General features: G+C 41.0%; 1 protein-coding gene across 6 annotated transcripts in view; it reads left to right on the top strand.

The window, feature by feature from the left end:
• Slc26a7 (solute carrier family 26 member 7) overlaps nt 1-22693 on the top strand; it is a 112193-nt gene that overhangs the window by 53271 nt on the left and 36229 nt on the right. For all 6 annotated transcript variants that reach the window (XM_038347318.1, XM_038347320.1, XM_042055968.1 and 3 more), the window contains exons 6-9: nt 11884-12036; nt 16088-16170; nt 18194-18341; nt 20244-20357. In XM_038347318.1, the coding sequence (XP_038203246.1) occupies nt 11884-12036; nt 16088-16170; nt 18194-18341; nt 20244-20357 (498 nt within the window). The remainder of the gene's footprint in view (nt 1-11883; nt 12037-16087; nt 16171-18193; nt 18342-20243; nt 20358-22693) is intronic.

Here is a 22693-nt window from a genome sequence, read left to right as displayed (position 1 = left end):
ATTATAGTATAATCTCAAAAATAAATGGAAAAAAGATTCTGAATACAATGCATGCATATATGGAATCCTCAGAGTTAATAACAGCACTATTTTGTAAGTGTGAGAATGAGAGAGATATGTGGAAATTCTCCTTCATGGCATTGTACACATGTAGTGTCTGAGAGAAGGGCCCAGCACTAATGAGAAGAGGGTCTGAATCCTTGCCCTCCTGAAGCTCTACTTTTAATATGTCAAACAGAAATGATCAAACACACACAAATAAACACAAATTGGAGTAAATGTTGTGAAGTTTAAAAATTAAACTTGAAAAATTGGTATTTGAAAAAAAAATCAGTGTATTAATGTCCCTTTGTCTGCGTCAGAGGTAAAGTAGTAACAAAGACACAGTGTTGGTGGTATGGGGCTGTAAGTTGGTTCTGAAGTTTGTTGCTTAGGTAATATCCGGGCTCAGTGATTCATTCATTGCAAGAGAGCTTAAAATCAAAACAAGAAAATTGGAACTGCGCCTGGAAGCAACATAATTCCATGCTCCCAACTCAAACAAAAACAGACCAAAGTAGCTGTAAGCCATCAAATGACTGGCTGAGAATTAAAACCTTCAGTGACGCCCAGTATACAGGACAGAACAAAATTGGAGGAGATTCTGCTGTGACCTGTCTGGGAATGGTGTGTTAATCTGTACACGGGCAGAGGAGAAAATATATGTGGGGTAGAACTGGGCCCTGTTTGGTCATATCTGTGCATGTTGATTATTCTCTTTGTTTTCAGGAGTGTGTTAAAAAAAAAAAGCCACACTGACTTTGGAATAACGTTTCCTCCTCCCCCATTTGTTGCTGTGTGGACATGCTCCCTGAAGTATTATGTATGTCATTGCCTTCTCTCGTATATTGTTTTCTTGTGAGGTGAACTGCAGGTCACTTTTTCTTATCTAGATCAAGCACCGTGGGGCCTTTGGAGATCTTTTATAAGATCTCACACAGAAACTGCATCAGATTTAGGTGTGCGCTGAGATTGCACATTTTCCATCCATATTACTTAGCTTCTAGAAGATGCAATGCTTTGTTCTGATGGAAAATATTTAAAAATCTTACTTTTGCTGGCCTATGTCAGAGGATCTTATGCTCTTAGGTTTGTTGGAATTGATGGTTCATTGTTCTTGGTCACTGTGCTAACAGTTATGTATCAAAAATCGTCATGTTTCCAAACAGGAAAGACACGAAATAATAATCCCTTGAGAGCCTATAGAAGGAAAAATGCGAGTCTAAGGCCAGCCTGGAATGTATAGTGAGCCACTGGCTACCTTGAGCTACATAGTGAATTAACAGCTAACCTACAGCGCATAGTGCTACTCTGTCTAAAGAAGAAAATGTAGTAAGCTGAGTATATGTTGAAAATTAAGCCATTCACAATGGATAATTTTACTGGGATAGGCAAAAATGAGTTTTAGTATAGTTCAGTTGAGAGAATCTGTTGATCAGAATGTAAATTTGAACTTGTTCCTAGTTGTTTAAGTTGTACCTAAAATGGGAGGTCTGAACTCAGTGTCACAGTACAGAGAAGATGAAATCATTCAAGGCTCTGGCCATCTGGTCAGAGTACTTGGAGGAAAGTCCATGAATGAAATTTGGGCTTTTTTCTTTCTGACTGCTTCCTTCTGAGTTTTCAATACCCCTATATCCTGTTTGAAAGCTACCCAGGCTGTGGAGAGAAAAAGAACACACCACTGATATATATTGTTGCATAAATTAATGTATAGAACATTTTATAAGTTTGCATAATGAGCCTGTTACAAATCCTAATATTTTGGGACACTGGTTTTTATTTTTAAAAATCAAGTTTAGCGTATATGTCCTCTAATTCATTCCAGTAGCATTGACCTTGACTGTCAATTTTGAGAGAAAACAGTGTTCTTTTGTTCTGTTCCTTTAATTTGTAGTAGGTGTTTCCTGACGCTTACAACAGTGGTTTCCCTTTCTTCAATAGGGCTGCTGATCTGTACAATAAAGAAAGTCTGATATCTAAGGTGAATTTGTAACATCTCTGTCCATTGGCATCTCTGGGCTTGAAAGTGTACTCCCCTCAGTGGAACACTTTTAGCAGATGGTTTAAATCAGATCCATGAAGTGGTATAGTGTTTGCTTTGCTCTCTTGGATTATAGGAAGGACTTCCAATTGTTTTGAGCAATAGGCATTGCTGCAGTTTGAATGTGTCTGAAAGGGCTAGATTTAATATGAAGGCTTGTCCCACAATCTTATGGAAAGTAATAGCATTTTTAAGAAGCAGGGCCTTGTGAGAGGGGGCCAGTTTCTCTTTTTCTTCCAGAACACAAAGCAAGCAGCTTTGCCCACTGTCATAACTTGTTGCCTTTGCTGCAGACTGGTAAGCAAGGGGCCAAGTGAACATGGACTGAAACCTCTGAAACTATTAGCAGAAAGAATCCTTTTCTAGCCATCAGTTGACTGCACCACGTTTGTTACAGTAACTGTTGTTGGGGTTTCTGTCCCACCTGGTCCTACAGTTGTTCAGCCCCAAAGAAATGCACAGAAGTCTATATTAGTTATAAACTGATTGGCCCATTAGCTCAGGCTTCTTATTAACTCTTATTACCTATATTAGTCCATTATTATTGTTCATGTTAGCCATGTGGCTCAGTGCCTTTTTCAGAGAGGCAGTCGCACCTTGCTTGCTCTGTGTCTGGATCACTACTGCAGACTGCAGAATCCTCTTCCCAGAATTCTCCTGTTCTCATTGTCCCACCTCTACTTCCTGCCTGGTTGTCCTGCCTATAATTCCTGCCTGGCTACTGGCCAATCAGCATTTTATTAAACAAGTACAAGAAACAAATGCTTATAGGGTAAAATCATTGTTCCACAGCACACAACACAAATTCCAGCTAAGCACCCCTGGCCACTCTTTGATTTGTAGGTGAAAGTTGCTAACAGGTCTACTCATGGGAGCAAAGCTTCATAAATCTTGCTTGCTACTCAGAGTGACCACCCAGAATTTAAAGGGTCCTTATATTTATAAAAAGCTTTTTAGAATAACTCTCAATCCCTCTGTGTTTGTCAGGATTCGTCAGAGGAACAACATTGAAAGAATGAAAAAAAATATGAATCCATTTATATAGACATGGCTCAGGGTTTCTGTTGCTGTGAGAAGAAACCATGATCATAGCATGCTTACCAAGGAAAGCATTCCATTGAGGTGGTTTACCATTTTGGAGGTTTAATCCAATATTATCATGGCAGGACATGGTGGCATGCAGGCAGATGTGGTGTTGGAGTACGAGGAGCTGAGATTCTTACATCTTTCTCTTTAGATAACAGGAAGTAAACAGCATCACTCTGAACATAGCTTGAGCATAGGAGACCTGAAAGCCCACCCCTGAAAGACCAGTTCCTCCAACAAGGTCACACCTACTCCAACAAAGCTATAACTCCTAATAGTGATGCACCCCTTGGGGGTCATTTTTTCCAAGTCACCACAATACACGCACATACACAGACCCAGATCCAGACACACCAAACACACACACACACACACACACACACACACACACTTTAATATAATCACTTACAGGTTGTGGTGCAGCTAGTTCCACAACCAAAAGGCCAATAATCCAGTAGTTGTTGAATCCTTGAGACTGGATATCTTAGCTGGTCTTCAGTCTCTATTGGAATCCTGAAGAAGTAGGTTCTTCTATCGGTGAAAGAATGCCTCAGCTCAGGGTAGATGAGCTTGACATCAGGAGTGAAGGTAAGCAGGGAAAAGTGAACGCTCCCTTCTTCCTTGCCTTTTTTTTTTTTGTTTGTTTGTTTTTCGAGACAGAGTTTCTCTGTGGCTTTGGAGCCTGTCCTGGAACTAGCTCTTGTAGACCAGGCTGGCCTCGAACTCACAGAGATCCGTCTGCCTCTGCCTCCCGAGTGCTGGGATTAAAGGCGTGCGCCACCACCGCTCGGCTTCCTTGCCTTTTTATATAGGCTGGCAACCAGAAGGTGTGGCCAGACTTAATGGGGTCTTTTCTCCCCAAGTAATCCAATCACGACAATCCTTCACAGGTATGTCCAGCTGCTTGGGTTTTTATTGATTCCAGATGGGAGCAGTTAAGTTAACAGCCCTGATCAGTCATCACGGCCTCATAGTTATAAAAAGAATTGATGCAATTAGGTCTAATTTATCCATTTATCATTTCTCTTTCGTATTTCCTTCATGCCTAACTCTGCCTTTCTCTTTGTTCAAATTTCTATCTATATTTTACTTCTTAGAAAATGTTCTTCCTTAATTAAACATAGCTATTTTGTAAAGACTTTGAAGGACATTGAAATCTGTTCCCAGTAATTTGAAGGGTAAAAAATTAACTTTTGTTCTGGGTTAACTTTTAGTTTCCATGACTTTATTAGGACCAGGTAACTAATTAATCTGTTGTTGTTTAGTTCTCATAGAAGTGACAATAGGGTTTGAATGTTAGAATTCAAGAAACTCAGAATCAGACCATAGGTACAACTAAGGACTGAAAAAATGATATGGTGCCTTTAAACTCTGGCTTCCAGTTTTGTTAACTTATGGCAATTATACTCTAGAGGGTTAATTTTAAAAAAGTCTGAAACATAGCTATCCAGTAAGGGCCAATCACTGTCTTCTTACTGGTGATGAATAGATATAAAACTCTAGATTCTTCACACTTCTGAATAATTAATCAAAAACATTGCTTCTTCTCCCTAAAAGACTTTCAGTTGGATGTACAAGATAAAACAATAAAATAAACTCACAAGTCTCTGCAGCTCAAAAGTCACAAGGAACTGAAACTTATAAACCTTGAAGGTAAATATTTCTGCTTTGAATGAGAGCTTATCGTGAGACTTGAGGACATCTGTATTTTAAATTTTATTTACAATTTTCCACTAATTTTGTCCCGAATCTCTTTGGCAATGATAATGCCACTTAATAAATTATGCGCCGTCCTTTGATATATTTAGGATTAAGCAGAAATAGTCATGTTAGAAGGGTCACTCTGTCTTGGGGCGCAGGCTCAACAGTGAAAGTGTTCTATGTTCATCTTCTGCAGAGCCAGGCATTGGACTCCTACGTTAGTGAGCTGTTTCTCCAAACATAGAATAGAAAGCTTAATTCTTTAGAATGAAAAATGCTCTTTAAAAACTGAGAGATAATGAAGTATGTCTTACCAGGAAGGATGTTTTCCCCAAAGGGCATAATAAAAATGACAGAAATTCCTCGTTCATAGTTGCACATGTGGATTTCCTTGAGAAGGCACCAGTGCTGAGCCTACTGCAGCCTATGAGAAACTTGGCAATGTTCATCTCACTGGCCTGGCTTCACGTGAACACTGTTCTGAACGACTATGCACAGTTCTGTGCATTGAGCTCAGGAGAGAAGGCGAACTTGGCGACATTTCCAGCGACTCTTCTTGGAGGTTTTACTTCCACCCTTAGAAATACAGACTTTAAAATGGAAAACAGTTCTGTGTGCATCTGCACCCCGAAGTACAAGGACGACGCTTCTCTGGTTTGCTGTCCTCAGATTGCAAAAGCAAAAACCAAGAATGCTAATAAAGTGGAATCGAAACGTCAGAGGGAATTCAGAGCCAAGGAAACATTTTCTTTTATAGAGAATGAGATCACAACTAAGTCTGTACAAATGAAGTTTATATTTGGAGAACAAAACTATGTTAAAGATAAAGGCCCTCTGGGACTCCACATCAAGAACACACTCTGGTGGCTTATGAAGGGCCCCATTTTCTCTGCAGACATTGTGACATTTCTGTTGTGGGTTGCATGAATGCCAATATAGCAAGAGAAAAAAACCCGACAGAACAAGTTGAAAGGGAAACAGTTCATTCTCAGCCTGGTTTAATCAGTAGTGCGGAATAGCAAATGAGACAACACGGACGTTTACAGTCAGGGCTACTTTCGGATTCTAAATCAGACAGCAAATATTTTTGCAACTCAACCATCTTGGGCTAAGCGCCTTCCATTCCCCCACAGTTCACTGAAAAATGCCCCACCGCAAACCCAGTGCTCAAGTAATTCAAATTAAGCTTATTTTTCTAAACAAGGGATGGCTGAGTGCCACGTGAGCTGTGGTATGCTTGGCTGCATGTTTGGTTCAAGAGAATTTTGTGTGCCCATGTTGTTTCTAGCTGCTTGGCATACCATGCTTCCCATTCTGGTTTGAGACTTCATTTTTCCCTTGAAGCAAGAGCGAATGCATTGATTCCCAGCATGAGATGCTATTGATTGGAAATCTATGTAAAAATGTATAGAATGTTGTTTTTCTGTCCTTTTTGATGCTTTGTTTGTACTAATGACAATGTAACCTGAGACTGATACTCAATATTTCTCTCTTTTCTTTTGGTATTTGTGTTCACTACTTTGCAGGAAGGAATTATAAGAAGCTTATCAGTACTGATCTTGAAATATTTAATAATGTAATGGTATGTAGGCAAAGTTGATAGGAGACATCCAAATCTTCGAAGCAGGGAAACTTGTTTAAACATTTGTTGGAGAATGATGAAAGATAGACTTTGGGGATTTGTGGACTTACCAGAAGCTTGGATTCAAATATCACCAGGCAAGAAACAGCTGTGGTGGCGGGTCATGTTGGGGCAGCTGAGGCTCCTAGGTAAATGCACCAATGGCCAGATTGCTGCTTTAAGTAAGAATGCAGCAATCTGGAAATATTGTTCTGACCGCCATGAAATGATGAGGAAAGGAGCATTCATCCTTGATTTAAAAACTACTAGAGCCAGGTGGTGGTGGCGCATGGCTTTAATCCCATCACTAGGGAGGCAGAGGAGGCAGATCTCTGTGAATTCGAGGCCAGTCTGGTCTACAGAGTGAGTTCCAGGACAGCCAGGGCTATGCAGAGAAACACTGTCTTGAAAAACTAAAATAAAAAACAAACAAACAAAACCCCTGCTAGAACAGATATATTCATTAACGTATGGTTGACAGATCCACAAGCATCAAGGACGCAGCTGATAAATACTGTTCTTGTTTCCCATGAGGAGGGATATGAAATCAGGCGGTTTGATACAAAGGCAAACAGAGGAACAAGAATCTCATGTAGTTTTATGGAAAAAACCGGGACACTGCTTGACGAAAGTGGTATAGGGAGGAATGTGTTCGTAAGGTGGTCATACACCTCTGTTCTAACAACATGGCTTTCTCAGCTCTCCGCCTTTCCCAGAGCTGAGAGACACCCATCCACAGATACAACCTTGACATGGTGGTGTAGCAGACCAAAGAGTTCTTTTCTTAGAACACATCTAAGTGAAAGTCAGAAACTGTGATTCTTTCCTCACTCCTGCACTGTGCCTAGGAGACATAGCCTGTAGATGTACAGACTGTTACCAGCTGCAGCAGTGTTCAACCAGACAGACCCTTCAGCAAAATCTATACATTGTGGGACTGTGGCAGTCACATGATCACAACAGTTCAGTGGGTCCTTCTTCAGAAGATCTTCTTCCCAAAATGTACGAAACATCCATATTTTCAGACATGTATTTGTGCACGGATCAGGTCAGATGCATGATGACAAAAGTCTGCACATGAATGAGCATATGTGAAAGTTAGCATTTTTCCCCTCTGGAAACAGTCCTGGCCTTGTGGCTGATGACTAACTCAAAATCATATATTTAAAAATAAGACTAATAGATTGACAGTTATTACTTTGTACCCACTATTCAAATAGAAAGCTGACATTTAGCAAAACTTTCTGGTTTTACTGATACTCCTGCTTTCCTCATGTGGTGCATCCTTGTTCATGACGGATCCTGAGTACAGAGATGGCACATGCATAATAAATAATACTGAAGGGTTTATGGGTTTCATTTTGCATGGGAATATGTACTTAAGTGTTCTTTGGGGTCTCTTTGTAGGTAGTTCAGAATTACCAATGGGGAGTTATTATCAATGTTGTTCTCATACTTTAAGACATTTTAATCAACTTTTCCTCCTCTATTTTTTTTGTAGTAACCAGGGTACTAGAAAAGAAGAAACCTTTGGGAGACATATTTCTAGTTAGCTGAGGCTTGAAGAAACAGTCCATTATGTATTTAACACCTGTTCATATTTTCTAAGCATGAGATCTTTGTTTTGTGTCACGAGCCTTGTAAGTGGACATCCTGGAATTCTCTCCCTGCATGAGTGTGTCTCTGTGCAGGGTCTTACATTCTTGGTCACTATTGCGCAGAGAAAAACAACTGTTTGGGGGTGACTCCAGTGAGACCTTTGGCTTTTTAGTCAACTAATACTGTCAGCCTTTTCTGCCTTCGATTTTGATTCATTCTTAGAAAATTTGATTCTAAACATCTGATCATTTAGATCAGATCGACCACACCAAAGATAGGTTACTTGGAATTTTCTATGCTGGTAGCCCTAGCATTTATCTCATTGCTTCCCACAAAGTAGAACCTCAGTAAGCGCGAGTAGATGCAGCTACCGCTACAGACCCACCTCAGGGGCTTAGCCCAAGTTTCCACGGTGAGAAAAGAAGGCATTTATATAAATCTGGCCTTTCCTCTTTCAGAGTCTTATGTCCTGCTCTATCCCATTCAGAGGCTTATTTTTGCTTTTGCCATATCAGAGAAGAATGTTAGTTTGCTCAACAATATTACCTTCTTTCAAATACTTTTCAAGGAGTTGAGAAGCCATCACTGAAAAAAAATAGACAAACTTATAAAAAGTGGCCAACTCAGCTAAAAACATGTGTGTTTGTATGTGTAAAAGTACCTATGTAGTGTTTCATAAAAATATGACATCTATTTGTCATTAAATGTAGCAATGGATATGAATACATAATTTTCATTCTTTGAACTGTCTCAAAGTGGGTTTGTTTATGTATATATGCAATTTCATATATGCCCTATAACAAACTAGTATTATGGCTCCAGAAGCTCCAAGCTTGTTTATTAAGTTGATCAGGCAGTTCTACAAACTTGGCTATGCATCTGTACATCATTGCTGTTGTTCCTCTGAACTCTGAGAGGTCAATGATGACCTCTTTAGGAGATTTTAACTAGTCTAGTGAGTGTGTACCGGCATTTCAAGACAACTGGACTAGAGTTTAAAGGTGTGTAGTGTGTATTTAGGGTACCCAGAGCACTAAGTGATCACATAGAAATGCTTGTGTTTGTCCTTACCTCCAGCTCTGCAGGTCTGCCTGTGCCACCCATTTCCCACAAGCTGATGTAGCCTGTGACTTCTCTCAGTGGGTCCACATGACAGTCATTAGGACTCCTCCCAGCCTGTTCCCCTCTTATGCTCTTCATGCCCGTGTTCTTATTTTAATGAGTCCTTGTCCACCCCCCCATGCTTTTCTGCAGCATCTTGTGAGACATGCTTTGTTTGACGAGCTGTAGTCTAATCCAGACAGACAATAAAATCCCCGAGGGGGGGCTCTCATTCCTCTCATTCTGGGGTGGTCATTTGTTTGACTGCAAACACATGTTCTCCAAGTGCGCATCACATAACAATCTGGTATGGATTGGGAGTCTCATTGTCATGGCATACTTCAAATCTCGTGGGGGAAAGGCATAAGGAATAATGCAGGGCTTTAAGACATTTGAATGATTGGCTCTTGGATGAATAATCTCAGCATTATTCTCAATTACCCTCAAACCACTGGACAGAGACATGCATTTTGAGAGAATTTCTTGACACTCTTGTTTATGCCCATCCTCGTTGAGATATATCACGCCGAGGAAAACTATATTTCTTAAAAATTTTTTAAAATTGGTTTAGTTCAATTTTGATTTTATGTTCATGGGTGTTTTGCTTGAGTGTTTATCTGTGCACCATGCACCTGCAGTGTCTGTAGTGGCCAGGAGAGAGCACTGGGTCCCTTGAAACTGGAGTTTATAGTTGCCAGCTGCCAGATGGGTGCTGCAGATCAAACCTCTGGAAGAGCAATGAATGCTCTTAATCACTGAGCCATCTCTACAGCCTCCTGACTGGATTTCTGTCACTTGTAGGGGCGCTGCGAACAATTTTCATTTACAGTGTGTAGTGACAGGAAAAGCATGCTCTGTTTCTCACGGAGCCACGTTGAGCAGTGTTGGGCAGTAAGAAGCACAACTACCTGCTCCATGTTCTATGATGTATTTCTAAATATATCTGATTTCACAGTGGATGGTTTGTGGTTGTCATCATTATTATTATGATTGTCATTAGTATTATTATGGCTTCATCTGTGAGTTAAAGTTCGGACAACCTGACATTACCCGAGTTTTCTCCAAGCGAAGCTTCACTCCATTTTCTTTGTCAGAGTTATTAGAAAGGTAGTGATCATGCTCAATATGTACAGTTCAGAGGTATGTCCAAGAAGGTGGAAGATAAATATTAGTCTGTATACACACAAAGTCAAATTTAAAAACAATTTTCAGATTAGGTTGCTTAATATCAAATGCTTATATAGACCAAAGGTTAGATTTAAGTTAGTTATTTTTTTCTCTCCTTCACACATAATTTAGGATTCCTCAGAATATGTCCTCTGTCTATGCAAGTTGACCTGGCAGGTAAGCAGGTGCTCACAAGACTCTAAATTATTGAGTTAAATGTATTTGGCACTTAGTTGAATAAATACAAGGCCTCAACTTTATGCAGGCTTTAATGTGACTTGTTTCTTTGACTTTACTAAATTTGACTAAATTTATTTATCTGCCATCTGAGATTAGCAACATTGATAATCTAATATTAATGTGCTAGTATCATAACTTCTTCATGGTCACAAATAGTTTAATGGTAGCATATGTGTGAATGTGCTTGTGTGTGTGTGTGTGTGTGTGTGTGTGTTGGTGAGTGCACAGGCATCTGGAGGTCAGTATCAGGGTCTTCTTTAGTTGCTCTCTGACTTATTTTTTGAGGCAGGGTCTCACCGAATCTGGACCTCAGAGACGTGTGTAGGCTGGCTGTCCAGTGTGCCCCTGAGATCTTCCGGTCCACTTTTCCGGTGTGCGGCTGATAAGCACCTGGCATTGTTCAGGCTTTTCGATGTGGGTCTGGGCTGTTGAATGCTGAGTCATCAGAGCCATCTCCCCAGTCCTGTATTAGTTTCTTGAGCATACATTTCCAGAAATCATGCATTGCTTTCCTTATAGCCTATGTTCTGACACCTATAAATGTGACCTTGATATAAAATACTTCCACAGACTTTTTCCCCCACCTCCTCCTTTCTGTAGCCTGTTGTTCAGTTCCTGCTTTCTGTAGCCTGTTCAGTTCCTGCTTACCAGTTTTGGAAGGGCAACCATCATTTTCACACATTCAGTAATAAACTTCAGATATCCAATCTGTGTTATTACCATCATGCAGTACTAACTGATTAAATTAGTAGTGATCCCTATACTCTACAGTGGAGTGTATGAATACTCAGGCTCTTTCTAAATTGCTCATCATTGTCAACCTAAGCACTGCCATACATATGTGCTGATAAGCTCACAAATGCTGAGTGACTGAGAACATGATAGATTATAATGATGTCGATTAAATACCAGCTCTTGACGTGTGTGTGTGTGTGTGTGTGTGTATTGTATGTGTGTGTTCCTGTTAAACTTAGAAGGGTGGTGGGATTCGAAAGGTGCCTCTTTGCCCATTCACGTGTCAAGGAAGGAGCCAGGGGCATCATTCTCTTTAACAGTGTCATGTGTAGGAAGGGACTGACCTGAGTTGGATGGAAGAACCAAGGACAAAGAAATTTATGCATGAAAACATGGCTTTTCCCCTTCCAGCCCTTCTCCTTCTTCCCACCTTTCCATCCTCCAGGCATTAGGACTTTTAAATAAAGCATCATGGAGTTTATTTAGGGCCATATTTGCATTCCGGTGTATTGTGGGCAACCCTGATTTTGCTCCTTTCTCGCTCCTGCAGATTTACGCCTATGTTTTCGAGCACATCAAGTCTGTTCAGCTGGAGGCGCTGCTCTTATCCTTGCTGAGCATTGTTGTCCTTGTTCTCGTTAAAGAGCTGAATGAACAGTTTAAGAGAAAAATTAAAGTTGTTCTTCCCATTGACTTAGTTTTGGTAAGTATGCAATCAATAACACTTAGTAGTTTTTGGCGGGGGGAGGAGGTAAGTCTGCAGATGCTTGCTATATTTTCAACAGTAACCCACAGCCGTTCCTGTGTCTCATTAATGAAAGACTAATTTGCATGGATATACATTAATGTAAGAAACATTTTGAGTCAATAATTTTAAAAGGAAGGGCATGTGTTTTCAATTCATACAGCATTTCTCATATGCTTTTAATTTTTTTATAAAAATAAGAGGACATATTGCCTGAGATCTCATAAGAGACATGTGTAAGAATGAGTATCAAATGATATTGGGTATGATCTTATGCAAAACAATAAAATATGATACCCTATGCTATTGCCTTGAAACCTCTGTGACACACATAGAGCTGTTATCTAGAAAATGCTCATTAGTGATTGGGAAGTTTGTTGATTTTCCTGTTACTGAACTCGTTTTACCTCTCTGAAAAGATGCTCAGGATTTTCATTGACTTGGGCTGGTACTTTAAAATATATTTGTGACTGGAAAAATACATCATATCTTGCTTCTAAAGACTGAAGTTTTAAGAGCCTCTCCTGGGAGCACTTAATGAAATATCACATTGATGTGACCACAGTCTACATTTAAGAACTTTAAATGGTCCTTGGATTTTTATGTACATTACAAATAGTATCTAAATAACTTCATTGATTGAAATTTTTAGGGCAAGTTCCATGCCATCTTATCTCAAAGTTCTGGAGAGGTTAAGAAATGCCTATTGCATCTTAGAAAGCTGCATTAAAAGTTTTATAAAACCAAAATTTGAAAATAATGTAGGGAAACAGGCCCCTAATCTAGTCATAAAGCAACTGACACTCTCTAGAAAACTCATAAGGATCATTCTAAAATGGATGATATTCTTGACAATCGTGACATGGACTTTCAAGACCCTTGGTGAAGGCACCAGTGCAAGCCCAAGTACTTACAAGTCACAGAACAAAACATTCAAGAAAGCAGGTTTTGGTTTTTCTTTTGTTTTGACCTTGACTACTATCTAAGTGATGGCCTTGGAAACCAGGTTATGATAAGAATTCTGCTCCTGTGAGTTCAGGAGAATGTGATAGCATGAGGAGATACAAGCTAGGCTTGCTCTGTCTCTCCCTGACCAGTTTCATCCTACTCATAAGGTATCCTATCCACACACGTGGATATCCCTGAGCTAGTGTCAAATTTTAGACACGTCCACTCTACCATCACCACTGCCCCCCTTGGTCTTCCCTGGGTTGCTGTGGTAAGGAAGAGCCACTGCAACCAGGATAAGTGCCACATATACAGGAAATGATAAGACACTTGAGTATCTATCTAGCACAGAGGAGAAACAAGGGTAGAGTTTGAGTTGGACACCTCTTCTCTTTTCTTATAAAGCTTCCAGTTTATGGGGAACATGACAGTTGGAGGAGGGCCAGATTAGAACTATCTTTAGCATCTGTAGCAGAATCCCTTCTTGACCACGAAGAAGAGTGACCTTATATGTACCTATAATGTTGACAAAATATTGTTGTATGAGGTGGCTTGTTTGTTTCTGACTTCTCAGACTCTAAATAACCACACAGGAACTATATTTTTGCAATACTGTTTGTCCAGTAGCTTAAGCGTATTTCTGGCTAACTCTTATATCCTAAACTAACCCATGTCCATTAATCTGTGTATTGCCACGTGTCTGTGGCTTACCAGCATAGTTTTGGCATGTCTGTCTCTGGCTCCATGGCTTCTCTCTGACTCTACCTTCTTTCCCCCAGTACTCAGCCTAGCTTTCCCCAACTAGTTCTCTTCTGCCCTGCCACAGGCTCAAAGAAGTTCTTTATTAATCAATGGTAACCACAGAATACAGAGGAAAATCCCACATTAAAGTACTAAAGAGGAACTGATGAAGAAGCTGAATCATGTCAGAGAAATAGAGCAAAGAAGCAGATGCTGTCTCAGTGACCATTTCAGTAACTAAAAGATTACTACTATATCACATTAATATTTGTATAGTTTATCCTTGCCTTTTCTTTGTTAAATCCAAAATAGCATTTTGCTTTTTAAGTTCATTTGATGTTTTAGAAACTTGTAAGTTCAGTTAAACATCAACCAAAGACATAGTTAGGAACATAACTACAGAAGTTGCTATGTATTATTGAGTGTTGATTGTTAGATGTTCCTTCTTTGATCATGTAATTTTGTTGTGCTTTTTTATGGCCATGATTGTGGGGAATTTGCACTTTAAATATATGACTGATGCATTCATTTTAAGAACATGAATCATTACAAACTGTTTTTATTTGTTCATTTGTATTTGTCCACAAAAAAATTCTCAAGTATCGATTTAGGTGATAAAAGTAGTTTTTACTTTTCCCCAATGGTTATTCTTATAGTAGCCCAATTTAATAGTGTTCTTTGTTTTTTGTATTTAGGATCTCAAATATAATTTGACCACAACCAAACACAGTGGGTTATGAAAGTATATTGTAATAGGTCAGAATAACTGACATAAACTATGTTCACCAACATCTCTTCAAATCAACATAAGATTTGAAAGGCTCAGCTTATGTTTTCAGGGAACAGAAATTCACATACTGTAAAGAGAGACCTCAGGTCAGACAACCTCAAAATCCCATAGCTGCTAAAAACACTAGTGGATGCCAGAATCTGAAAATGGGTGGGAGATTCTCAAGGGGGTGGCCAATACAGCAGAGGCTGACCTAGCTCTGGTATCTGCTTAAAGATGGTTTTGGGGCAGAGAATATAGCTCATTGGTTAAGTGTGTAAGTGTGAGGACTAGAGTCCTATATCCGGGACTCCTATAAATGCCACTCAAGCAAGGCAGACTACCTGTATTTTCAGCCCTGGAAGGTGGTAATAGGGGATCCCCAGGACAAATTGACAATCTAGACTAGACATACAGAGGAGCTCTGGCCTTGACTGAGAAACCCTATCTCAATGAATAATGAGGAACTGCAAAAAACATCAACTTTGGTCCTCTATGTGTTCATAAATCCATTTGTGTGTACCATAACAGAGGCAAATATGTATGAACACATGTAACACACACACTCATGTAGACATCCTGACTATGATTATAAACAGAACAAGTGACCTTGCTTTAATATCTCAATAACATCTAAGTAAGATATCTGAGCCTCCTTGAGGGCTATCTGAAATTCATCAGACTGGTAAGTGACATGTTTTACTTCATGAAAAGATAAAACCTCAAATTAAAAAAAATTAAGGAGGCTATAGATCAACATTTGTTACTAACAGAGGCGGAATGTTCTCACAAAGACCTCTTCATGTCATGAGAGAAAAGTAGGTTGAAATGCAGTGCTTCACACACACACACACCCACACACACCCCCCACTACATTTTGTCTCTTTTGTGCCTTCAAAATTGGGCATAATTGGGTGAGTACTAAGCAGAATGTTAAAAAAAAACCCACGAGATTATACATTGCTGAAAACTGAGAAGGACACCTGAGTTTAAGAAGTATATTTTAGAATTGTACTTCCTCCTGATTGGTAACTGTATATACTAATTATCTCAGTGAGACACTGTGTTTACAGTTTAATTATCAGATCTGAATCATTGGCATATCCATTGTCTTGGTTATTTTGCATTCTCCTACTTGGGATTTTAAAATTTATAGTTAATCATTATCAATGGAAGATATTTATTGAACTGTGTTCCAAGACATCAGAAGTTAATGCTTCCTAGCCAGGTTCACCGTGTGCCTGTTAACTATTTTCTCTTTCTCTCTCTCCCCTATGCTTTTTATTTTATTTTCATTTTTTCCAGGACCTTACTGTATAATCCATGCTGCTCTCAAATTTGAAATCCTCTTGTTTTGGCATCCTGTCTGCTAGGATTACTGACATGAAACACCACTCCTGGCTTAACTCTTAGTATTTCATTAATAAATAGTAATTCTGGGACATATAATATGTATTTTTTAAGTGATCATAGGTACTTGAAAGCCCTTTAGTAACATGCACACACTTTTATACGTCTTTCTTTCTTTTGTTCCTGAATGGAACTACACAGATCATTGCTGCCTCCTTTGCTTGCTATTGTACCAACATGGAAAACACATATGGATTAGAAGTTGTTGGACACATTCCAAAGGGGTAATGTAGCCTGTAGCCTCTCTTTTAATATGTGTTTATCTGAGTGTTTGTTTTTGATGTTCAAAGGGCCTGGACCTGGATACGTATGGATTTCATTTCTTTTTGTGGCTGTATGAGGCAAAATTCTAATTAATTTTTATTATAAATGACAAACCTAACATGTGGAAAAATAGTAATTTTCTAGGTAATAAGCTAACCTGTTATTCAATGAGCTACTGTAATTATTTTACGCAGCATTGCTTCAGGTAAAAGACGCCAAAAGTATTTGAAAAAATTTGTCTATAAAATAATGGAAGTTGCCAAATTTGCAAACTCCTGGACTTGGGTCAGTTTAAGTTTTCAGCCACATATGTTCTTGTGGTCATTTTTACTTCACTTAAGATATGATAAATGTAAACAAGCATCCTGTGGTCAGAGTAGAGAGTTGTAGAGGAGGGCAAAGTAGAGCTGACCTGGCTCTCTAGTTTTCCTCCAGATTTCAAGAGAATGTTTCACAAGTGCAACATAGTAACAGGATGAAGGACCTTCCAAAGAGTGGCTGACAAGATATAGTAGAGAAAAATTGAAACCTTAGGAATTAGTCTCCTTTTTATAGGCTGTATAAAACAGACACATAAAAATTTTGAGACAAGGATAAGAGTTTCGGGTCTTCTATATTTTACTTTTATTCTCCTTACAACGAAGAAATAGTAGAAAAAGTCTCAGAAATGGGAAAAAGGATGATTTTGAAGAAATCCTGTGTTTGCTGGCCTGTGTAGATGCAGGTAAAGGTGGGTTTCTTAATCAACTCTACTTTCCTGAAGGTTCCTCTGCTCTCCTTTGAAAGCCAGCTCAGTGATTCTTCTTCAGTCCCATTGTTATCAATCACATTTAACCTGAATGAAAATACAAGTTCCATTTCTTCATTTCATGTTTTGTACAATACGTATCTTAGGCTGTGTAGTCATAACGATGTTTTGGCAGTAAGGGGTAGTTTGAATGGGTGACAACCCTTCATGGCTGTCCTCCATCCATTCTTCTTCACCCTGACTGAATTCTCTTTCCAGAAACCCTTTTAAGCAATTGAAAAAAAAAAAAAAGTTTGGCTTTGAAAACCAAGAGCTGAGAGCAAACCCCAGCTCAGCTGTTCTTGTAACCTTCTTCCAAACATTTCCTGATCCCTGCATGGGTGCAGTGTACTTGATTTGGGGTTGTTGGGAAAATGGAGTGAAACAGGTAACAAGAAAGAAGCCACGTTCTGCTCGCACGCTAGATAGCAGGACACCAGCCGGTATGAGATCACACTTCCCCCTTTCTTCTGCTTTTACCACAGGGATTCTTCGGGGGGAAGTCTCCCCAAATGACAAGGGATACGTAAGTGGTCATTTGGCTTCCATGGTTTTCAAGAGACAATAAGACGTAATGGCTGGGTATTATCTGAGAAACGTTTAAAGACTTCTTTGAAATGAAGCTAAGTGTCGTCTATTTTGCAATAGAGAGTGGACAAGATCTTCCCACATAGTTTCTTCAGTTCATGTAAGCCGTGATTAGCTGTCTCATGAAAAGATGGAGTTAAAAATGTAATTAACGTAATGAAGTCAACGGCATATTTGGAGATTAGCCGACAGTAAAGTAAACTAGTGTTTGCCTGAAACTCTGCAGCATTCACGGGAGCAAACACAGCTCCAGCGCCAGCCAAATAAATATTTGGAAAAGCTCAAATGAAAAGAAAACCCAGATAGCTTTTGTTTTCTATAAGAAACTTTTGTCAAGTCAGAATTTCTGCAGTATGACCTGAATTCCCTGGGTAAGGATGCCAGTTAAATGCACAGGGCTCTCCCTGTGGTGTTTCCTAAAATTTTGCTTTTCTGCTAAATAATGGTGAAAACACAGGGCTTCTCTGGAAAAGAATGCTTAGTTTTTCCCTTGGGACTTTCACGTATTCCTTGTAAGCTTCAGAAACATTACTGTAGTGGAATTCATGGCAAGTTGTACAGAAACTCCAGGAAGGCCCACAGCTTCAATTCAGTCTTTCTCTCGCTAGGATTCCTCCGCCCCGTGCTCCACCGATGAACATCCTCAGTGCAGTGCTCACTGAAGCTTTCGGAGTTGCGCTTGTAGGCTACGTGGCCTCGCTGGCTCTTGCTCAAGGGTCTGCCAAGAAGTTCAAATATTCAGTGGATGACAACCAGGTGGAGTGCGCCCCCCCCCCCATCCCTCCCGAGCCAGTGTGTTACTCTTCTCTAGACTCTTAGATACTGAAAATGTCAAATGTTTGAAAATACATTTTTAAATGTGTAGCAAGAATGGGCAGAACAAATCAGCAAAGCCTCTGAGGAGGCGGGAGCCCAACTTTCACCGTTTACACACTTCATCGATTTGCTCATTCCCTCTGTTTATCTGCATGTGCGTCAGAGGACAACCTTCAGGGTTCAGTTCTTGGCTCCACCGTGTGGGTCCTGGGATTGGACTGAGATCATCGGGTTTTGTAGCCAGTGCCTTCACCTGCTGAGTTAACTTACTGGCCCTTAAAAATACATTGTTAGAGGCATGCACCTTCATGTTCTTTGGTTTCAGGAGAGAATCCAAGCCTATTTATCATTTCATGATAGATACCTTTGAATGCTTAGGGATCTGAAAGTAGAACACTAACATTAAGGCCCTGCGGGGTGGGAAGTCCTGTCCCGACGTACCTGAGAGTGCATTCATTCTTGTTCACTGACTCTCTTTCCCCCAGTGTCCTTTTCATGCCCCAAGGCCCCACATTGCTCTGTGGGCCTGAATAGAAGCTGCAGTCTTCTGTCTACAAGCACACTGTCACCCGTACGCAGAACTCACACGGAGATCATGTGACTTCATATGAGATCATATGACTCTCTGGATATGTGTACATTAGGTCCGACGATAGGTCCAAGGATAAAATAGTGGCACACACAGATGAATGCTTTCATCCGCAGGGCCTCCCAGCTCTCATGCTCAGCTTACGGACCTCACTGTCTGTCTGCAGGGTCCCTTTCCTTAGCTGGTCTCGTCTGGATGTCTGAGCCACACTTTGTGTTTCTAACAGGATTCTGGCTGCACGCATGGCTCTATTTCCTGTGACTCCTACCCCCTCATGAGTCTGTACAACTTTGTCATCCAGATCCTGACATCACAGGACTTCTGTGGACCAGGCCTCTCTGTACCCTTCCCTGCTGCTTTATAGCTGTCTAGTTGCTATCTACATTTGCTGGTCAGAACCACATCTCTCTGAGGCCAGAGATTGTTTACAGTCACTGATCCCAAGGGGGGCAGGCAAGGTGTTAGGAGGGGTTTCCGTTTATCCAGTGGAAACACGATGGCTGGAGCAGGCCCTGTGTGGGAGGGGCGTATGCGGATGTGCACTGAACTGCAATGGAGTTTCTGGGAAGAGCCGTGGACGACGGTAGAGTCTGGAACTAGACCTGGGAGGATGCGATTGGCATGGGAGAACCCCGTGGACCAGTTACTGAGTTCCCATTAGCCATCAGATGTGGATGCCAGATAACAGGCTGGATAGAGGAGTCTGAAGTTCAGGAAAGGACTCCACGCTGAAGATGTCAGGGTGGGAGTTGCCAGTCTATATTTGCGTAGGTAAGATGTAGATATACAAGAGAAATAGTCCTACATTTGCAATTGGTTAGATGACAAAGGGAACCGAAAGGTGACAGCCACAGAGCTAGAGACAGACTTGGAGTGTGAGGTCTTAGAACTGTGGCAAATGCTTCTTTATACAGGTAAGGTAAGAAGGAGCCGTTGGAGTTGTCGGGCAGAAGTCATTGAGGAAAGAGTGGGAACAGAAGCCCAAATGGGACGACTTAGAATATGGAAATTATGAATAAATACCATTTCCTCACGTGTTTGTTGTAAGAATTGAAAGAGGGACGCCCGCTCAGAATAGCTTTGGAGGAAAGTAACCGTCAATGGATGTTAGCGATTTTTATTGTAAACGGTGACATCTCAATTGATGAGGAACTGACCATAAACAAGCTCCACTCCCTGACAAACTGGACCTGGGACAATAGAAGGGGATTGTGATAAAGACATGTTCTATTCTCCCGTAACAATTCTTGCAGGAATTTCTGGCCCATGGCCTCAGCAATGTGATCCCTTCATTTTTCTTCTGTATCCCAAGTGCTGCTGCCATGGGAAGGACAGCTGGACTCTATAGCACAGGAGCAAAGACACAGGTAACACCTCCCCTGAAGGGAAAGCGGGACTATACGCATGACGTCAACCCCCACCCCTCCCCCCCCCCGCCGCCGCCCCCCCTGTCTCAGGAGAAGAGAGAGGTACCGAACCTTGAAAATGTTGCTAATTTGTATTTTCGAAGCAGCTTTTAAGAACTTCCCCCTCCTTCTCCTGCTCCTTCTTTCCCATTCAACCCCTCCCCCACCGCGCGCGTTATCTTTACCATTAAGGGCTTCCCACAGGCTTGATGATTCAAGGAGCAAACTACTGAATTCTATACTCCTGGCAGCTTCATTAGCGGCAATTTTGAAGCCAGGGCTCCCTCTAGTGGTTTCTCGGTTAACCTAAACAGTCTGGGTGACTTTTTTTTCCTTTTATTTTGCTCACTTCCTTAATATAAAATAAAACCAAGCCTATGTAGAATCTGTTCTTGACACTAACATTCCATGTATAGCAATGAGCAAATGTGCCAAAGTACCTTTCTATATATGTGAATATTTGGAGGGGTTTAGCGAAACCATTGCTTTATACATTGTTTATGTTTTAGGAACTCAAACGGATCCACTCTTTTGCAAGCCTGCTCTGTGCTAGGCACCGTACTGCATAGTGGCAGGATGGTGATGAGAGACAGGACGGTCCGGACGGTGGTGTAAACAATATTGACTTGTGTGTGCGGCATCACGTGCCTTTCTTTTTATATAAACGGACTCAAGCCTTTAGGCCCCTCAGTGAAAGATGTAAATTGCTCTCAGTTTCAGTTTCTAGGTGAGAAAGTTGAGGGAAAGGTGGCTGAAGTAAGTAATTCTCCCAGATGTTATGTGACAAAACTTTTCCTGGGGAGACCCAGCACACAGCTACTCACCAACACACAGCTACTCATCACAGGCAGCTACTCACCAACACACAGCTACTCATCACAGACAGCTACTCACCAACACACAGCTACTCATCACAGACAGCTACTCACCAACACACAGCTACTCACCAACACACAGCTACTCACCAAAACACAGCTACTCACCGACACACAGCTACTCATCACAGACAGCTACTCACCAGCACACAGCTACTCACCAATACACAGCTACTCATCACAGACAGCTACTCACCAACACACAGCTACTCACCGACACACAGCTACTCACCAACACACAGCTACTCATCACAGACAGCTACTCACCGACACACAGCTACTCATCACAGACAGCTACTCACCAACACACAGCTACTCATCACAGACAGCTACTCACCGACACACAGCTACTCATCACAGACAGCTACTCACCAAAACACAGCTACTCACCGACACACAGCTACTCATCACAGACAGCTACTAGCCGACACACAGCTACTCATCACAGACAGCTACTCACCAAAACACAGCTACTCACCGACACACAGCTACTCATCACAGACAGCTACTAGCCGACACACAGCTACTCATCACAGACAGCTACTCACCAACACACAGCTACTCACCAACACACAGCTACTCATTACAGACAGCTACTCACCGACACACAGCTACTCACCACAGACAGTGATCCTACAGTAGATTTTAGGTATGTACAGTGTAGATATCAGTGAGGTCCAGCTTGGGGAACTAATGGGTTTTCTTGGGATGACATATAGCGATATGCATGAAGGATTACTTCGAGGAGCAGAAATGACTCCGAGACAGATGTACCACCAAAGCCATCCACAGCGTTGATGACCGCACACCAAAGCTGGCTGGGAGCACTCAGCCTGCAGCTCTGCTGGTTGGAGAGTGTCCTTTTCATGAGCCTCGGGTGGTCTGGACCTCTTCAAGTCGCTCAGCTGCTGTCTGCCTCTTCCAGGCAGCTGGACGGATCTCGGGGTATTCTTTGCAGCTTTGCTTGTCTGTACTGACCCTCTGCAGCTTTGATGGTTTTACTCTTGGGAGGGAGGGATCTAGTGAATCTGGTCAGTTTCAGGGACTTCTTGAAGCTACTTTGAGTTGTTTATTTTCTGGTTTAAGAAGCTTCTCTGCAAACTGCTATCCAATACCAGGTCACAGGTCTAGGGCGTGGCAAAACTGGACTTTAAACTCTGAGTGATCACAGCCCTAACCTATGACCCATCCAGAAAACTGACGTTCCTAAGAAATTAACAGTAACAGCTAACCATTATTAAACAGTTTCATGAGCAAAATAAGAACTGAATGAGAATCTATAAACTGTTTTATATGAAAATTCAAGCACTTTTGGAGGTTTATCTTATATTTAATAATATAGCTTTTAAGTTGTAGGAAATGCATATGAAACGTGTAAATTTGCAACCTTGGGGGCAAGAATCAAGACAGATACAGGTACAT

This window comes from Arvicola amphibius, chromosome 11 (genome assembly GCF_903992535.2).
Source record: "Arvicola amphibius chromosome 11, mArvAmp1.2, whole genome shotgun sequence".
Taxonomy (NCBI): domain Eukaryota; kingdom Metazoa; phylum Chordata; class Mammalia; order Rodentia; family Cricetidae; genus Arvicola; species Arvicola amphibius.
Note: the sequence above shows the minus strand (reverse complement) of the source record. Positions and strands in the feature narration are given on the sequence as shown.